Consider the following 19,679-nt stretch of genomic DNA (forward strand, 5'->3'; position numbering starts at 1 on the left):
TGGAGCTCGGTTTCCACCTCTTCTTGTGTGCAGTGGGTGCATAGTCTGTCTTCTCTTGGGAGCCAGGTCTGCCTTTGGCGGCCTTTCTCAATGGCTAGGCTGTGCTCGCTGAGTCTGTACCTAGTCAAGGATCTTCTTAGTTTTGGGTCAGTCACGGTGCTCAGGTATTCTGCCACTGTGTACGCTCTGTTTAGGGCCAAATAGCATTTCAATTTGCTCTGGTTTTGGGTTGTTTCTTTCCAATGTGTCAGATAGTTTTCTTTTTGTTTTCTTATAATTTGATTTAGTCCAGTGTGGTTACTGTCTGGTGGTTCTGCTTGTGTTTGTGAGCAGAGTCCCAGAACCATCTGGCTGAGTGGGCATCTATCGAGGGTCTCTCTGTGGGTGAGGGCTATGTTGTGGAGTGTGTCTGGGTCGCTTTCTTTTAGGTGGTTGTGGAATTTGAGAATGGATTTGCAAAATTCTGCATGCAGAGTCTCAATTGGGGTTTGTCCCATTTGGTGAAGTCTTGGTTTGCAAGTGGGCCCCAGACTCACAACCATATAGGGAAATCGGTTCTATGACGAGTCTAATATTTTGAGCCAGATTTGACTGGATGTCTAATATGATGTTCCTTTTTATGGCATAAAAAGCCCTTCTTGCTTTGTCTCTCAGGTCGTTCACAGCTTGATTGAAGTTTTTCAAGTTTCTTCAAGTTTCTTTAATAGTTGTCATACAGAAGTACAGAATACTTTCATACAAAATGCTTCTTACTGTTACGCTCCAGAGACTGTGCTAGACAAGATAGTATCAAATAACATGTATAGCATGTAGTTTAGAAGAAGAAAATGAGGTCACAGTGTTCGGTATAGACATATGTACAATGTTCTGAGTACCATATAATATACAATACTATGCAGTGTACTAATGTACAGTACTATATAGTGCAAAGCAGAATGGGATGAGGTACAATTTAGGTACAATTTACAGTAAGGTGTACGAGTTGTAGTGCAATCCTTCATCAATAAATATAAAGTGTGGGGAGTGGGTGGCTACAGTGTGTTGTTTAAAGTGGGTGTGTGCTATAAAGTGTGTGGAGTGGTGCTACAGTGTGTTTGTTTAAAGTGAGTGTGTGCGTGTTGATGTGTGTGCTATGTGCGTGTGGTGGTGTTGTTGTTGTGTAGGGGAGGATCTATGGTGGTTGTTGTTGTGTAGTGTTCATTCATTGTTCGTTTAGCAGCCTGATGCCTGGGGATAGAAGCTTCTTCTGAGTCTTTCTGTGCTCGCCTTGAGACTCCGGTATCGCTTGCCTGACCGCAGCAGTTCAAAGAGGCAGTTGTTCGGGTGACTGGAGTCTTTAATGATTCTCTTAGCCTTGCCCTTGCAACGCTTGTTGTAAATGTTCTGGAGGGTGGGGGAGCCCCCTCCAATTGTGCGTTCGGCTGAACGTGTCACTCTTTGTCAGTCTGCTTCGGTCTTGTGCAGTGCTATTCCCAACCAGGAGGTGATGTTGCCGGTCAAGATGCTCTCTATTGTACATGAGTAGAAGTTCTTAAGGATCTTCTGACTGACTTGGAACTTCCTTAGGCGCCTGAGGAAGTAGAGGCGTTGTCGTGCCTTCTTCACAACACTGTCAATGTGTGTGGGTCCATGTCAAGTCCTCGGATATGTAGGCTCCGAGGTACTTAAGCTGTTGACTCTCTCAACGGTGCCCCGTCGATGCTGAGGGGGCTGTAGTCCTTGACCCCCGACCTCCTGAAGTCCACAATCATCTCCTTTGTTTTGCTGACGTTCAGGGAGAGGCTGTTTTCCCTGGCACCATCCCGCCAGGACCTTGACCTCTTCCAGGTAGGCCCTCTCGTCGTTGGCAGAGATCAGGCCCACCACCACTGTGTCGTCAGCAAATTTGATGATTGTATTGCTACTCCGCTGAGCCACACAGTCGTGTGTGTACAGGGAGTAGAGGAGGGGACTCAGAACACAGCCCTGGGGGGCCCCTATGTTGAGGGTGATGGATGAGGAGGTGCAGTTGCCTGCTCTCACCACCTGGGGTCTGCCAGTCAGGAAGTCCTAAGACCCACTGGCAGAGGTCATAGTTCAAGCCCAGGTCCCTGAGCCTGTAGCACTGATGTTTAGGCCGAGATATGTGTAGTTTTTTGTGTGTTCTAGGGAAATTGTGTCTAGGAGGAATTTGTGTTTTTGTTGTTGTAGGCTGGGCCTTTTTTGGAATATCATAATTTTAGTTTTGTTTAGGTTTACTGTCAGTGCCCATGTCTGGGAGAATTTGTGCAGAGGTCAAGGTGCTGTTGTAGCCCTCTTTTGTTGGGGACAGCAGCACCAGGTCATCTGCAAACAGTAGGCATTTGACTTCTGTGTTTGCTAGGGGGATGCCAGGTGCTGCAGTTTGTTCCAATGTTTTTGCCAGTTCATTTATGTATATATTGAAAAGGGTTGACTCAAACTGCACCCCTGTCTAACCCACGGCTGTGTATCTCTCTCTCTCTCTCTGTGTCTCTCTCTCTCTCACTCTATCTGTTCTGTCGCTCTCATCCTCTCTCTTCTCTCTCTCTCTCTCTCTCTCTCTCTCTTCTCTCTCTCTCTCTCTTCTCTCTCTCTCTCTCTCTCTCTCTCTCTCTCTCTGTGTCTCTCTGTCTCTCTCTGTGTATCTCTGTCTCTCTCTCTCTGTCTCTCTCTCTCTGTGTCTCTCTCTCCTCTCTCTCTCTCGCCTCTGAGAACGCGCTGCCCTCTTTTTTTTTAGAGCGAGATCAAAGATGATCGTAATTGATATGTCATTGATGCCCTCATTTTTATATTGGTAATGTTCAAACTCACTGGTTTAAAATAAACAATCTGATAGCATTTTCAATCTTCGCTGAGCAAGAGTTTTGTTCAAAAGGAATTAAAAGCCGGGTCCCTTATTGACGCCAGTCCCAAATATATAGCCAGCTGTGTTCTATGACGCAAGTGAAAGCCCCGGACTATTAATTAAAGTTTTACAGTCAATCAAAAGACAAGAGAAAAAAACAGAAGCATTGGGGGAGGGGTGCAGTACGGTCATGGGGGGGGGGGGGGTGGGGGCAGCAGAGAAACAGACAAAGAACTGAACGAAAGATGGAATAAAAATCCAGGGTATTGAGAGGACGTCTCTGTGTGCTGACGCCTGGTCAGTGAGTGAGAGGAGAACACATTTTAACCGCAGAGCTGTAGCTCAGCTGATGAGCCGCTGATTAAAGTAGAAACCAGGTCACGCTGTCTGTCTGTCTGTCTGTCTGTCTGTCTGTCTGTCTGTCTGTCTGTCTGTCTGTCTGTCTGTCTGTCTGTCTGTCTGTCTGTCTGTCTGTCTGTCTGTCTGTCTGTCTGTCTGTCTGTCTGTCTGTCTGTCTGTCTGTCTGTCTGTCTGTCTGTCTGTCTGTCTGCTAATGAGTGTAGCAGAGCACTGGAGCCTGGTAAGTCTAATACTGTACGTCCCAGAACACTAGAGTCTAATACTGTACGTCCCAGAACACTAGAGTCTAATACTGTACGTCCCAGAACACTAGAGTCTAATACTGTACGTCCCAGAACACTAGAGTCTAATACTGTACGTCACAGAACACTAGAGTCTAATACTGTACATCACAGAACACTAGTCTAATACTGTACGTCCCAGAACACTAGAGTCTAATACTGTACGTCCCAGAACACTAGAGTCTAATACTGTACATCACAGAACACTAGAGTCTAATACTGTACGTCCCAGAACACTAGAGTCTAATACTGTACGTCCCAGAACACTAGAGTCTAATACTGTACGTCCCAGAACACTAGAGTCTAATACTGTACATCACAGAACACTAGTCTAATACTGTACGTCCCAGAACACTAGAGTCTAATACTGTACGTCCCAGAACACTAGAGTCTAATACTGTACATCACAGAACACTAGAGTCTAATACTGTACGTCCCAGAACACTAGAGTCTAATACTGTACGTCCCAGAACACTAGAGTCTAATACTGTACGTCCCAGAACACTAGAGTCTAATACTGTACGTCCCAGAACACTAGAGTCTAATACTGTACGTCCCAGAACACTAGAGTCTAATACTGTACGTCCCAGAACACTAGAGTCTAATACTGTACGTCCACTAGAGTCTAATACTGTACGTCCCAGAACACTAGAGTCTAATACTGTACGTCACAGAACACTAGAGTCTAATACTGTACATCACAGAACACTAGTCTAATACTGTACGTCCCAGAACACTAGAGTCTAATACTGAATATCACAGAACACTAGAGTCTAATACTGTATGTCACAGAACACTAGAGTCTAATACTGTACGTCCCAGAACACTAGAGTCTAATACTGTACGTCCCAGAACACTAGAGTCTAATACTGAATATCACAGAACACTAGAGACTAATACTGTATGTCACAGAACACTAGAGTCTAATACTGAATATCACAGAACACTAGAGTCTAATACTGTACGTCCCAGAACACTAGAGTCTAATACTGTATGTCACAGAACACTAGAGTCTAATACTGTACGTCCCAGAACACTAGAGTCCAACACTGTATGTCCCAGAACACCAGAGTCTAATACTGTATATCACAGAACCAGGGCCGCCTGGGAGAAATGCGAGGCCCTGTGCGAGATAATTTTTTATTTTATTTTTTTCATACAGTCAACATATTCTTAAATAATAGCGCTGCCCGAGGCTGGGCATGTTACAGTCAACATATAGCAAGAGAGAGAGCGAGAGAGAGCTCCCGTTCTACAGTCAATATACAGTGTTATCGCTGCACAGACCCGGCAATGCCCCTGACCCTCCACCAGAGCAAGGAGAGAGAGTGAGAGAGAGAGAGAGAGAGAGAGGGAGAGAGAGAGAGAGAGAGAGAGAGAGAGAGATCAACGGCGGGATTAGAATAGGTTGCATGAAAAACTCACCCTAACGCAGAATCAATGGCAAAGTTGGAAGGAGACTACATCGACGCATTTTCCGTGGAGATGAAAAGTACCAGTCCCTTGGGAGTCCTAGTTTATCTGCCACACGTTAGCACTCGATAACTTAGCAATTAGCTAAAGGCAGGGACGGTAACTAGCGTTAGCTAACGCTAGTTACGCGTCCCTGCCTTTAGCTAATTGCTACTAGCCGACATAGCTATAGCCTGACTGAAGGTTCTAACATGCAACAACTTTCATCTTCAGTCCATCTGCCGAACATCCTCTTCGTCTTGGCAAAGTTGGCATAACCATCATACTTGGTATTGATAACAAGCTTATGGCACACAGTGTTATTTCTTCTGCTCCATGCTGCTTTTCAAAAGACATCCACTCGCTCCTCTGGATAGCGCTGAATAGATCCTGTACCTGGCTGACTGTAGCCCCTTCCCTCGTGGATCCGGGAAGAGCCTGGAACACTATTCTACAAACGTGTCTATCTGCAGAGCAGCGGAGCCACAGAAACCGGAACACTATTCTACAAACGTCTAATGTGAAATATATAAGCATGTAAGCAAAACTAGATTTTAGGTCTGTGATGAAAAAGGGCCTCGCAGGAGTGTAGCAGAGCACTGGAGCCTGGTAAGTCTAATACTGTACGTCACAGAACACTAGAGTCTAATACTGTACATCCCAGAACACTAGAGTCTAATACTGTATATCCCAGAACACCAAAGTCTAATACTGTACGTCCCAGAACACTAGAGTCTAATACTGTACGTCACAGAACACTAGAGTCTAATACTGTACGTCACAGAACACTAGTCTAATACTGTACGTCACAGAACACTAGAGTCTAATACTGTACGTCACAGAACACTAGAGTCTAATACTGTACATCCCAGAACACTAGAGTCTAATACTGTACGTCCCAGAACACTAGAGTCTAATACTGTACGTCCCAGAACACTAGAGTCTAATAATGTACGTCCCAGAACACTAGAGTCTAATACTGTACGTCCCAGAACACTAGAGTCTAATACTGTATATCCCAGAGCACTAGAGTCTAATACTGTAAATCCCAGAGCACTAGAGTCTAATACTGTATGTCCCAGAGCACCAGAGCACTTTAACACTTAACCTTCTGTAGTATGGTAGTGAAAGGGTTAACCTTCTGTAGTGTGGTAGTGAAAGGTTAACCTTCTGTAGTGTGGTAGTGAAAGGTTAACCTTCTGTAGTATGGTAGTGAAAGGGTTGACCTTCTGTAGTATGGTAGTAAAAGGGTTAACCTTCTGTAGTGTGGTAGTGAAAGGTTAACCTGTAGTGTGGTAGTGAAAGGTTAACCTTCTGTAGTGTGGTAGTGAAGGGTTAACCTTCTGTAGTGTGCTAGTGAAAGGTTAACCTTCTGTAGTGTGGTAGTGAAAGGGTTAACCTTCTGTAGTGTGGTAGTGAATGGTGTAGAAGCAGAAACCGACTTGGTGGATTTATATATTATTATATTATTATTATATATATATTAGAACCATACACTGTTTAGACTAGTGTCTTATTTATGTTTGGACACTAGGAGGGCTCACCACCCATTACAGCCCCACCTCAATAAATAGCCTAGCTAATTACTGTGATCCCATGCACCTGCTGAGGTTTTACTTTAAATCTTTGTAGTGGCCGACTGTCATTCCTGGGTGTGCTGACAGTCGTCCACGATGCACCCGCAATTATTTCTCTTCACGCTGTACCAAAGTTGTGATGTTGAATGAATTGAAATGAATGAATGTCCAAAGTTTGCTGCTGGTACGGTTTACAGGTTTATTGTTGTCCAAAGGTAAATGATAGTGAATGAAGGGCTAAATCAGAACAGTCGTCAATTGCTCCATGGTCAGTTCCAACAGTGAGACAGGTTTTTAAGGTAAAACCTCAGCAGGTTCATGGGATCACAGTAATTAGTTAGGCTACTTATAGAGGTGGGGCTGTAATGGGTGGTGAGCCCTCCTAGTGTCCAAACATAAATAAGACACTAGTCTAAACAGTGTATGGTTCTAATATATATATAATATAATATATATATAATAATAATATAATAATATATAAATCCACCAAGTCGGTTTCTGCTTCTACAAATGGTTTAAGGGGAAATCTAATTAAGTCAGGGCTCCGGGGGTTAAATTCCTAAAAGAGTTGATACAGTTTGAGAGACAGGCTTCGTGATTGTTCTTTGAGACGCGATCACAGTGATGTGAGTCGCCGTCATTACGTTTCATCTTCTGTAACCATAGTTACGTTACATCTGCTGTAACCATCGTTACACTACATCTGCTGTAACCATAGTTACACTACATCTGCTGTAACCATCGTTACACTACATCTGCTGTAACCATCGTTACACTACATCTGCTGTAACCATCGTTACACTACATCTGCTGTAACACATAGTTACGTTACATCTGCTGTAACACATAGTTACGTTACATCTGCTTTAACCATAGTTATATATCATACTGGTCATCGCGTCTCGCTCTTCGCCATTATGAGTTATCTCTTATCTCCTAGCACCTACTGTGCTCACAAACAAACAATTGCACTCACATGACCAGGCCACGCCCCCGCGGTCTACTATATGACGCCGGACATGGTCACACTCTACCTTCCTCTTTTTTTGTTTCCAACACGGACATTGCAGTGCACTCCGTGAACTAGTTGTTATGAAACGCAGGGAGAAATTACACAATGTTGGGTTTTCGCCGGAGGTTAACCAGCCCCTGGAATCTTCTCGGCACATCCTAACAGCGCATCGGGCCTGTCCTGGCGTTCTTCATCTCGTGACAGCGGATCAAGGGACATCGCGCGACGGTTAGCAGTCGAGCTACCTCGCGCACAGGTAGGCCTGCGTTGTCAGGCATTGATACTAGCATGAGTAATACTGCTGGTTGTCCCGTGAGACAGCTGTGTGATGTATTGGCGCGAGGGGCAGGATATTTGGGAAAACATGGTTGTCATGACCCTGTTTTGGGTGTTTTCCCAACTATCCTAGTGCGCGCGGCTAATGCTAATGCTACAATGCTGGGTATCCGTTCTTTGTTCCCCGCCGAGGGCTGTCTTTACTAGAAGGTCTTCCCTCCTCTTAACCATTCATGCTGACGGTCAATCGGTGTCTAATGTTGGGGGTTTAACTGGGGCTTGTTTACCATTTTCATGGGTGGATGGGCTGAGGCTCAGGGCTGGTGTGCTTTTTGTGAATCTATGAATTGTGTGCGGGACTGGTGTTTTCTCTGGTCTGCATCCCCTTAACATTGTGTGTATGGGCTAGCCCATTCTGCAGTGTGTTAGTGGAGTTTTTGTTCATTTATTCTGTAGGAGCCATTTTGATGGTGGCATATTATTTATTATTTGTAATATTATTATTGGACACCTGGTGTTGGGTTTTAGGTTTGACAGCACTGGTTAGGTATTTAGAGGGTCACAGGTGCAGTAATCAACTAGGACACAGGTAGTGAGGAGCACACCGTTCTTACCAGTAGCTCAGTATCAGTAGCTCAGTAACAGTAGCTCAGTAACAGCAGCTCAGCAGCTCAAAAGCCAGAAGCAGAAAGAGATATCAAATAAATACAGAATAACATATAATCCCTACAGAACCCACACTGGCATTAATGGAATGTACAATTGCAACTTCAAGCAATAAATACACCTAAACCTGGAATCACGACTGGACATCCATCTGTGTGTGTTGCTGTGTCTACTGCGTAGGATCACTCCCATACCCTACCTGTGAAGTAATGTGCAGGTAAAACCGGACATTGGAACATGGAAATTTGCCGTTACATATTCATTTACCCCTTCATGGGTGCACACCACAGTGGAGGTGCTGCATGCCTACTAGTGAGGCAGTGCTTCACTAGTAGTAGTCTTTTGTCTGCAGCCACCACTGGTGCTCCGTGCTTGTGAAGCAGGTGGCATCAGTCCTTTGCCTCTGACATGGTGGAACGGTGTCCCGCCCGGCCGACGCCCATGAGGCGAGTCGGCCCGGCAGGTGGCTGGTGGGCTGTTAAGCCTATACCGCCGCGGTATCGGAATTAGCAGCGACTAGTAACATTGTTCGAATTGCTGTTTTTTCTGTCAAAAATGGTGTCGGGTGTAACCATTGTTACGTTACATCTGCTGTAAACCATAGTTATGTTACATCTGCTGTAACCATCGTTACGTTACATCTGCTGTAACCATAGTTACGTTACATCTGCTGGTAACCATAGTTACGTTACATCTGCTGTAACCATAGTTACGTTACATCTGCTGTAACCCGTCGTTACGTTACATCTGGCTGCTTCTCAACTGATTTGACTTTGTTCTCTGTTTGCTGCCAACAAGCTGGACGCAATACAGAAGCACGCCTGGTACCAGTGAGTATGCTTCCTCTCAGCCCCTCCCCCCACTATCTCTCCCTTCCCATCACCTCTTTATCTCCTCCTCCCCCCCTCCCCCCTCTCATCCCACATCTCTGCTGATATTTCTGTGTTTCTCTCTCTCTCTCTCTCTCTCTCTCTCTCTCTCTCTCTCTCACTCTTCTCTGTTCAACTGACATGTTCTATCTCTCTCCCTCTCTCCCTCCCTCTCCCTCTCTCTCGCTCGCTCTCTTTCTCTCTCTCTCTCTCTCTCTCTCTCTCTCTCTCTCTCTCTCTCTCTCTCTCTCTCTCTCTCTCTCTCTCTCTCTCTCTCTCTCTCTCTCTCTCTCTCTCTCTCAATTCAATTAAATTCAAATGGGCGTTTTGAGTTATTGTCCATGTTTTCAAAGTCTCTTTGGGTGTTTGCAATTTGTGGGAAGTATATGTCTCTGATGTCTTGGTATAGTGGGCAGGTTGTTAAGAAGTGGAGCTCGGTTTTCCTAGTTCTGCTCTGCATGCATTATTTGGTGTTTTCCGTTGGGTGCGGAGAATGGATTTGCAAAATGTTGCATGCAGAGTCTCAATTGGGTGTTTGTCCCATTTGGTGAAGTCTTGGTTTGCAAGTGGGCCCCAGACTTCACAACCATATAGGGAAATCGGTTCTATGACGGAGTCTAATATTTTGAGCCAGATTTTGATTGGAATGTCTAACTTGATGTTCCTTTTTATGGCATAAAAAGCCCTTCTTGCTTTGTCTCTCAGGTCGTTCACAGCTTGGTTGAAGTTCCCTGTAGCACTGATGTTTAGGCTGAGATAGGTGTCGTTTTTTGTGTGTTCTAGGAAATTGTGTCTAGGAGGAATTTGTGTTTTTGTTGTTGTAGGCTGGGCCTTTTTTGGAATATCATAATTTTAGTTTTGTTTAGGTTTACTGTCAGTGCCCATGTCTGGGAGAATTTGTGCAGAAGGTCAAGGTGCTGTTGTAGCCCTTCTTTTGTTGGGGACAGCAGCACCAGGTCATCTGCAAACAGTATGCATTTGACTTCTGTGCTTGCTAGGGGGATGCCAGGTGCTGCAGTTTGTTCCAATGTTTTTGCCAGTTCCTTTATGTATATGTTGAAGAGGGTTGGACTCAACTGCACCCCTGTCCTAACCCCACGGCGTTGAGGAAAGAAGTCTGTGTGTTTTTCCTCAATCCTCACAGCACATGTGTTGTTGGTGTACATTGACTTTATGAGGTCATAGGTTTTCCCTCCAATGCCACTATCTAACAGCTTGTACAGCAGACCCTCGTGCCAAATTGAGTCAAATGCTTTTTGGAAGTCAACGAAACAGGAGTATACTTTGCTTTTATTTTTATTTATTTGGTTGTCGATCTAGGGTGCTGAGGGTGAGAATGTGGTCTGTTGTACGGTGATGTGGTAGGAAGCCAATCTGTGATTTGCTCAAGGTATTGTTGTTTGTGAGGAAATGTATGAATCTGTGGTTAATGATCATACAGAGGATTTTTCCAAGGTTGCTGTTGACACAGATCCCACAGTAATTGTTTGGGTCAGATTTATCTCCCTTTTTGTGGAGCGGTGTTATGAGTCCTTGGTTCCAAATATTGGGGAAGATCCTGGAGCTAAGGACAATGTTAAGGAGTTTTAGTATAGCCAATTGGAATTTGGAGTCTGTGAATATGATAATTTAATTTAGGATACCATCCGCTCGCAGGCCTTCTTGGTTTTAAGTGATTTTATTTTGTCCTGTAGTTCTTGTAGTGTAATTGGGAGTCTAGCGTGTTGGTCCCTTTTTTTCTGACTGTGTTTTGTAGTGTTTCAGTGTTTCACTGTATTGGAGACGTGTGTTCTGGTTGTCTGGGTCTCTTGGTTTGATAGATTCCTTAATTTCTTCCTGAGATTTTTATAATCATTATCATACCATTTGTCATGCATATTTTTATTTTTCCTCGCTTTCCTATTTGAGGCCTTTAGGTTGGATAAGGAAGCTGTAATGTCGAATATGTTATTGAGGTTTTCTACTGCCCCGTTTACGTTTTTACTGTTGTGTTGGAAGTTTTTTTCCAGGAATTGGTATAATTTTGATTGGACTTTTTGTAGCTTGATAGCGGATTGGAATGCTTCCATACTACTTTCTTTCCATTTGTAGTGTTTTTTAATAGTGTGTAGTTTGTTTGGTTTTGGTATTTCCTGGTTGGGTGTTGATCTATTCAGGTAGACAGTGGTTTTGCTGTGGTCTGACAGGGGTGTTTGCTGGCTGACTGTGAACGCTCTGAGAGACTCTAGGCTGAGGTCAGTGATAAAGTAACAACTGTACTGTTACCCAGAGATGAGCTGTATGTGTACCTACCATAAGAGTCCCCCTCGGAGCCTACCGTTAACTATGTACAGTCCCAGCGAGCGACAGAGCTGTATAATTTGTGACCCATGTTTATTTGTTGTTTGGTCATAGTTCTTTCTGGGGGGGCATATTTGGGAGGAGATGTTTCCACCTCCTGGTATGTGTTTGTCACCCTGTGTGCTGAGAGTGTGAATGAATGAATGAATGAAAACTTTATCTAACAGATTGCAGAATGGGTACAATACAGTACGGCTCAATACATACAATTGTTAAGGGATGCAGACCTGAGAAAGACGTTTGTCTTGTTTCCATCAGGGTCCCCCATTTTCAATTCATATAGACATATATGACATACATGACATACAGATAGTCAGTACTGCTACATCTATACATTTATGACATACCAGATTTGCAAATACAGTACTGTTTGTGATACAGAAGGAGTCAAGAAAAGGGAGTATATACATTTGACGTAGAAACTGTACATTGGAGGAGGTTGGGTGGGGGGGGGTTGGGTACATTGGGATATTGACAACCATACTGGGTAATTTACATTGGAGGTGGTTGGGGGGGGGGGGGGGGGGGGGGGGGGGGGCACACTGTATTAAACAAGTAACACTGTACATTGAGGGGGGGGGGGAGGAGACACTGTACAAAACAAACACAATTGTACATTGAACTATTGACAAAACCATACTAGGTAAATGACTGTACATTGGAGGGGGTTGGGTTAGGATATTTACAGGGGCCAGTGTTGAATTGCAGTCTCCCGTAGGTGTCCCTTGAGAGAGGTTTGAAAGTGGGTAGTGATCCACATTCCTTTACAGCTTTGGGTAGGGCGTTCCACATTGATGTGGCATAATTGCGAAACGTGTTTAGTCCCTTATTTGAGCGAATCTGGGTTTAACATGATTTGTGGAGCTCCCTCTGGTGTTGTGATCGTGGTATTCACTGACCTTTGGGAAGTATTTTGACATGTACATGGGTACCTTGGTCGTGTAGTTGTATCTTGTAGACCAGGGCCCATTGCAAGTTGTTGTACTCTGTCGTCTACTCTAAGCATCCTAGGTTGTCAAAGTGGGCAGGGGTGAGGTGGGTTCTAGGAGTAAGGTCAAGCAGTAGTCTGACCAGTTTGTTTTGAGGATGTTTGTAATTTTGTTTTTAGCGCCTTTGAGGTGCTTTGGTACCATGAGGTGCAAGCATAGTCGTAGTACCCCTGAATGAGTGCTCCTGCCAGAGTCTTCAGGGTTGTTCTTGTTTACCAGAGAGGAGATCCGGTACAAGAATCGAGTTCGTTGGTTGACTTTTTTTTATTACATTGGATGCCATTTGTCACAGGAGAGATTAGCCTCTAGGATGGAACCCAGGTAGGTAATTTCATCTTTCCTTGTGACAATATTGTCACACCACTGTAACTGAGAAGCCGTCGGTCTTGCTGAGTTTGTTATTTGAACCGAAGAGAATGGACTCTGTTTTGCCCATGTGTAATGATAGTTTGTTATCAGCGAGCCATATGCAGATTCTGCCTAGTTCCGAGCTGAGGGTTTTTTCAACCTGTAACTTGTTCTTGTCAGAGACCAGCAGGGCTGAGTCGTCCGCAAACAGGAACAAGTTGCAGTCACAAGCTGACGACATGTCATTTGCATAAATTAGGAACAGTAGCGGTCCTAGTATGCTTCCTTGTGGAACACCACAGCTCACTGTGAGGGGGGGGGATAGGGTACCGTTTACCTCCCACCATCTGTTCCCTCCCCTCAAGGTAGGATTGCATCCAGCTCACTGATAGACTATCAAAACCAATTGCTTTTAGCTTGTCAATCAGAATGGAGTGATTGACCGTGTCAAAGGCCTTTTGTAGGTCCAGCATGACCATGCCGCAGTATTTGCCTGCGTCCACCTCTTGTTTGATGTGGTCATTCAAATAGAGAAGGCATGTGTCAGTGGAGTGGGATGTTCTGAAGCCAGATTGGAATTCGTAGATTAGATTTTTTCCGCTAGGTACTTTTTCGACCTGTTCGTAGACTATTTTTTCCATGACTTTCGAGATGGAGGTGAGAATAGAAACAGGGCGGTAGTTGCCTGGTCTAATTTGCTGCCCTTTTTGTGCAGAGGGGTCACCCTCGCAATTTTGAAGTCCTTGGGGACGTGTCCCTGTTTTACGGAGAGGTTTATTATGTGTGTGATGATTGGTGTGATGGCGGCTGCTGAGTCTCTGAGGAATTTGGAGGGGATGTTGTCATGGCCAGTGGCCTTGTTAGGTTGGAGGGCGCTCAGTTTATTGAGTACCTCATCTGTTGTTATCATTTCCAGCTTGAAGTCGTCCTTGCGGACCCTAGGTTTTTGTAGTAAGCTACTATGTGTTCTACCCATAAAGCCCTGAGTGGAGGGTAGTTTGTTTACCAGTGTTGTGGCTATGTTTGTGAAGAAAATGTTTAAGTAATTGGCTACATCCAGCTTGTCTGTGATGAGCGTGTTGTCCGTTTTTATGTTTATGTTGAGAATCTGGTTTTAAGTTTTTTACTGCATCCTAGTTGATTATTGAGTAATTTCCAAAGTTCACGTGGTTTGTTTTTGTTTTCCTCAGTTTTGTCATTGATGAAATTCTTTTTTGCAGTTTTGATCATGGAGTTTACGTCGTTTCTTAGTCTGTTTCTTTCTAGTTTGAGTTCAGTCACGTGGGCTTGGAGTTCACTGCTCGTGCTTTTAGTAAGCTTTGACTGACTTTTACGAAACTCAGAGCATTTTTTGTCTCTGGTTTTCATAGCGGCCAGTATTTCGGAGTGCATCCACGGCTCAGCGCGATTTTTTTACCCTGGTGGTTCTTAGGGGGGCCATGTCATTTAGTATTGCTGAGAATTTGGTTTTGAAACCAAGCCATGTTTCGTCAACCAGTGTACCATTGAGTTCATCTGACCAGTCCAGACTCTCCAGTTCAAGGTTGAAGGCCTCGCTAGAGTAGGTTTTGAGGTCTCTAGATGTGACTGTTTTTGTGGCAGCCAGCCTTTTGTTTTAGTTTTTTTCGGGTACAGAATATCATATAATGATCACTTAACCCACATGCTATAACCCTTTATTTGAGATCTTGGACTTGTCGGAGGTCAGAATGAGGTCAATGGTAGTCTGAGTTGATTCACATACACGTGTGGGTTGGGTGATTGGCTGAGGCCGTGCAGATCACAAAACCTACTGAAGGCCTTGAAGACGGGTGCATCTTTTCGTTGCATATCCGTGTTCCAGTCTCCAATAAGAATTTTGTCTACATCCTCAACTCCAGCTAAACACCCATCCAGTGTATCATAAAAGCCACTATGATCTGGCGGCCTGTAGACTGTGCCAACCAGTAGGGATTTCGCCCTTTCGAATAGGATTTCCACCCATACAGTTTCAATTGATTTATGATTCAGGTCATTTCTGTTGATGAATTTGGTGTCCTTGTGTATGTACATACAGACACCACCTCCATGTTTGTTCCTATCATTCCTGATTATTGAGTAGTTCTCAATCTCTATCTCTGGATCTTTTACAGAATCGTCGAGCTTAGTTTCTGAGAAGCACAGTATGTTTGCCTTACCATTTATGAATATTTGTTTGATTTCATCCAATTTGTTTTTTAAGCTGTTAAGTCAGGTTCTCGTCCTGTCCTGGCATTGAGGTCCCCACAGACGATGCCTGGAACTGGTTGATTTCGTCTTGTAGGATTGGGAACATGTCCTCCTTATAATATGGGGATTCGATTGGGGGGATGTAGGTGGCACACAGGTAGATATCTTTCTCGGTTGATGTAAGTTCCTTATTTATTTTTAACCAGATGAAAAAAGCTCCAGTTTTGCTTAGCTAATGGAGTGGGTTAGTTCTGATTTGTACCATATTAGCATGCCTCCAGAGTCTCTCCCCTGTTTGACCCCTGTTAGCTTGGTGGATGGTACCAACAGGTCTCTGTAGTTTGCAGGACAGCCAGTAGGAATATTTCCTCTGTGCCATGTCTCTTGTAGGACCATGATGTCTGTGTTTGTCATTTCTGTGATAAAATTCTGGGTTTCTGCTCTTTCCTCAGACCTTGTATATTCCAGCTTGTATATTCTCTCTCTCTCTCTCTCTCTCTCTCTCTCTCTCTCTCTCTCTCTCTCTCTCTCTCTCTCTCTCTCTCTCTCTCTCTCTCTCTCTCTCTCTCTCTCTCTCTCTCTCTCTTTCTCTACAAGCCTATATGTATCTATTTGTGGATGATCTATGTGTTGTGTCAGTTCTCCCAGTGCATGTTATCTCTCCTCCCTCCTCCTCCTCTCCTCCTCCTCCCTCCTCCCCTCCTCCCTCCCTCCTCCACCTCCCCCTCCTCCTCCTCCTCCTCCTCTCTCATCCCTCCTCCTCTTCCTCTTCCTCCCTCCTCCTCCTCCCTCCTCCCCCTCCTCCTCCTCCTCCTCCCTCCTCCTCTCCTCCTCCTCCTCCTCCTCCTCCTCCTCCTCCTCCTCCTCCTCCTCCACCTCCTCATCCTCCACCTCCTCCTCTCTCCTCCTCCCTCTCTCCTCCCTCCTCCTCCCTCCTCCCTCCTCCACCTCCTCCTCCTCTCTCCTCCCTCCCTCCTCCTCTCCTCCTCCTCCCTCCTCCTCCTCCTCCTCTCCTCCTCCCTCCTCCTCCTCCCCCCTCCTCCTCCCCCCTCCTCCTCCTCCTCCACCCTCCTCCTCCTCTCCTCCTCCCTCCTCCTCCTCCCCCCTCCTCCTCCTCCACCTCCTCCTCCTCCCTCCTCCCCCCTCCTCCTCCTCCACCTCCTCCTCCTCTCTCCTCCCCCTCCTCCTTTTCCTCCTCCACCTCCTCCTCCTCTCCTCTTGTCCCATTTATCACTGTAGTGGAAGTTATTAAAGACTTTAGTTGGGTGTGAAGGATTCAGGGTATGAGGTTCATAGACCTTTTTCACAGCAGACATGTTGAAGTCTCACATATGAGTAAAAACTGCTACTACTACTACTACTACTACTACTACTACTACTACTACTACTACTACTACTACTACTACTACTACTACTACTACTACTACTACTACTATTACTATTACTATTAATACTAATAATACTACTACTACTACTACTACTACTAATAATACTACTACTACTACTACTACTACTACTACTACTACTACTACTACTACTACTACTACTACTACTACTACTACTAATACTACTACTAATAATAATACTACTTGTTGTGAAGGGCCAGATTAAAACTGAGAATCTACCTTTATTGTTTTATGTACATTGTATATTATTTATATATACACGGAATATCCCTTTACCTGCATTCAAACCATAGTAATATTCACTTTCCTTATGAATAATGCCCCCCTGACGGCGGCGCCAGGCAGTCTCGCACTCAGACAGGTGCAAGGGGCGAGTTTGGGGCATGTCAGAACATGCCCGGAGACAGCGTATTGATACCAGACAAGGACTGAGGTTTGGAACTAGATAATCATTTAAGTATATATGCTGGCGCAGGTGCGCCCAGCAGTACTTCATCAAGTTCGTCTAAGCAAGCAGTGTGACAAGTTCAGTGTGATTCTAATGGAGTGTGAAGCAGTGCGTCTAACAGAGCGTTGAGAACATGTGCGAATAGAATAGTAAAGTGTCAGAGTTTAATGCAGTAACGTCAAGATTGCAGAACCATTACTGGTTGGATTATATTGATTTGGAACGTGTTACCCGGAGAAGAGCTTCGTTGATTTCCACTATCGTTTGGGATTCAACCTCGTGAGGATTACAACTCGGGCTGGCCTCGTGGACGGAGGCTGGCTAGCTGTCATCAATGCTATCGAGCATTTGGATTACAATTATTGCCTTGCTGCTGATCAAGGGATTTACAAGGACCGACTCCTGTACCTGGAGTCTCTTTATTCCTCATTGAATCAGACTGAGTATCCGAACATTCCTCTACCCTCCAGGCCTTACACCCCCGGAGGGAACCCATTGTGTTGCCCTATCTAGTTGCTACTATACGACAGGTGGTGTCAACTTAGACCCATCGTAGGATTCCTGCTATTCTTAGTGACTCATGCTATTGACTGACTTTACGTATATTCTTCGCCATACAAGCGCGACCCTAATTCTCATTCTGTAACCTAATGTTGCCTAATAATAATAAATTACCCTCAAATACTATTTCTTTGTCAATGCCGTGTTCTTGTGGGTGTTCACCATCTATATTTGATGTACTGTCTGGCCAGTAATTAAAGTACATAACTAGCAGTGGTTTAATCTATCACAATCTTTAATACATTCAGGGTTTTGTAACCCCTCAGTTACAATTGGTCCTTCGAGCGGTCAGTGTAATATTTAATATAATATTAATATTGACATGGCCAGCGGTGAACACTCTCCAAGCGGCTCCCCCAAGCTAGAACGCCCGCAGCGCAAACGTCAGCTACCTTCATATCTGGAGGACTTCGCTTTCGTTTTACCCCCTAGCTTATCTAAACAGACGTTAAATACGGATAAAACGGATAGTTTAAGCATGCCCACTCCTATCGACTTGGCGGCCCCGCCAGTAGAGAACCCAGTGGGTTCAAACGAAACTGACTTAGCTCACGGGGGGGACCAAGCAGGACATGACGTGACTATACCTCCAGACAGCGTCACCGGGATAGACCCCGGAGCGCTCCAGGATAAAGAAAGCGCTCCAGGGATAGACCCCGGCGCCCAACCAACCCAAGAGCGCGTACCCGAGACAGACCTCGGCGCGCAACCAAGAGAAGAGTACCGCGCTCAGGGGATAGACCTCGGAGCGCGCCAGGAGAACAGGTCTCCACCAAGCCCTGTCTGCGCCCGATCACCTCCGTCAGTGTCATCCCCCAGCGAGGCGGACCAGAGACTGGCGCAAGCCTTGATCGCCACGCTGACAGCTTCAACCGAAAGAGACCGACTCCAGGGTGAGCGCGACCGTCTCCAAGCACAGACGCTTAGTGAGCGCGAACACTCTGCAGCGGAACGAGAGCGCCTCCACGCGCAACTCCAAGCACAAGCCCTTAGTGAGCGCGAACACTCTGCAGTGGAATGAGAACGCATCCGACTAGAAGAGAGTCGCCTCCAGGCTGACGCAGCGATGACCATCAGACTGGAAGAGAGGCGCCTCCAGGCTGAAGAAACCATTCAGCGAGACCGTACCAACGCGTAACGCGATGCACAGCGCGACGCCGCCAATGCACAGCGCGAGGCGGAACGAGACCGCGCCAATGCACAGCGTGACGCCGCCAATGCACAGCGCGAAGCGGAGCGGGACCGCCTGCAGGCGCAGATGATAGAACAATTGATCCAGATGGCTACCCCCCACTCCTCCACGCGGAGCTCCCGGAGATCATCACGACACGGGTCGAGGGCACCTTCCCCTCCCCGACACATCTATACGGGACCCAGCCAACGGGAGGATCCCGCCTACGTCGCCGAGAAACTAACTAGAAGACTCCAGGACCTAGCGGAGGAAGAGGAGGGATATCAAGCCCACCAGCACGAACCCATCTTGGACCAGGAGGCCCAGTACAGCCCCGACCCCAGCCCTGAGCCACTGCGTTACGAACCCCCGACCCAAACCAAGGTTGAGTTTAATACACAGTCAGCACCGAGGAGCAGCACCTGGGGGCCCGGCCTTTGGTACCCACCCAGCACTAACCCACGACCCCACGTACAGGGAGACTCGCCCAGGAGGCCTCTCCCCCTATGCTCATCGGTGTCCCAGCCATCCATGGCATCTTACCTTGGCGCACCGACGTTCCCAGACTTTACGCGCGAGGACAGAGCACGGTAAACGGAATTACGCATGTGTTTGGAGACTATGATGTCCGATGTCCACGACGAGTCGTACAAATATGCCATCCTCCTCAAGCATCTCAAGGTGCCCAGAGCGCATAACATAGCGCTGGCACATTCCAACTCAAGCACCCCATACTCCGCAGCTCTGGTGGCCCTCGACGCGCGCTATGGACGCATATGGGATTACGTGATCCAAGAAATACGAGAGATCGACCGCCTCCCCCCAGCCAAAGACAATAGAGCACTGGATGACCTCTCTATCAAGGTACAA

At 45.9% G+C, this 19,679-nt stretch overlaps 1 protein-coding gene across 1 annotated transcript in view; it reads left to right on the plus strand.

Moving 5' to 3' along the window:
• Positions 1 to 19,679, plus strand: part of LOC311240726 (serine/threonine-protein kinase BRSK1-like) — a gene marked incomplete at both ends in the record, with an annotated part of 237,882 nt that overhangs the window by 93,969 nt on the left and 124,234 nt on the right. Inside the window, one exon of the mRNA XM_084329299.1 lies at positions 9,268 to 9,299. Coding sequence (XP_084185425.1) covers positions 9,268 to 9,299 — 32 coding nt within the window. The remainder of the gene's footprint in view (positions 1 to 9,267; positions 9,300 to 19,679) is intronic.

This window comes from Notolepis coatsorum (assembly GCF_963971535.1).
Source record: "Notolepis coatsorum genome assembly, chromosome: 14".
NCBI classification, from domain to species: Eukaryota; Metazoa; Chordata; class Actinopteri; order Aulopiformes; family Paralepididae; genus Notolepis; species Notolepis coatsorum.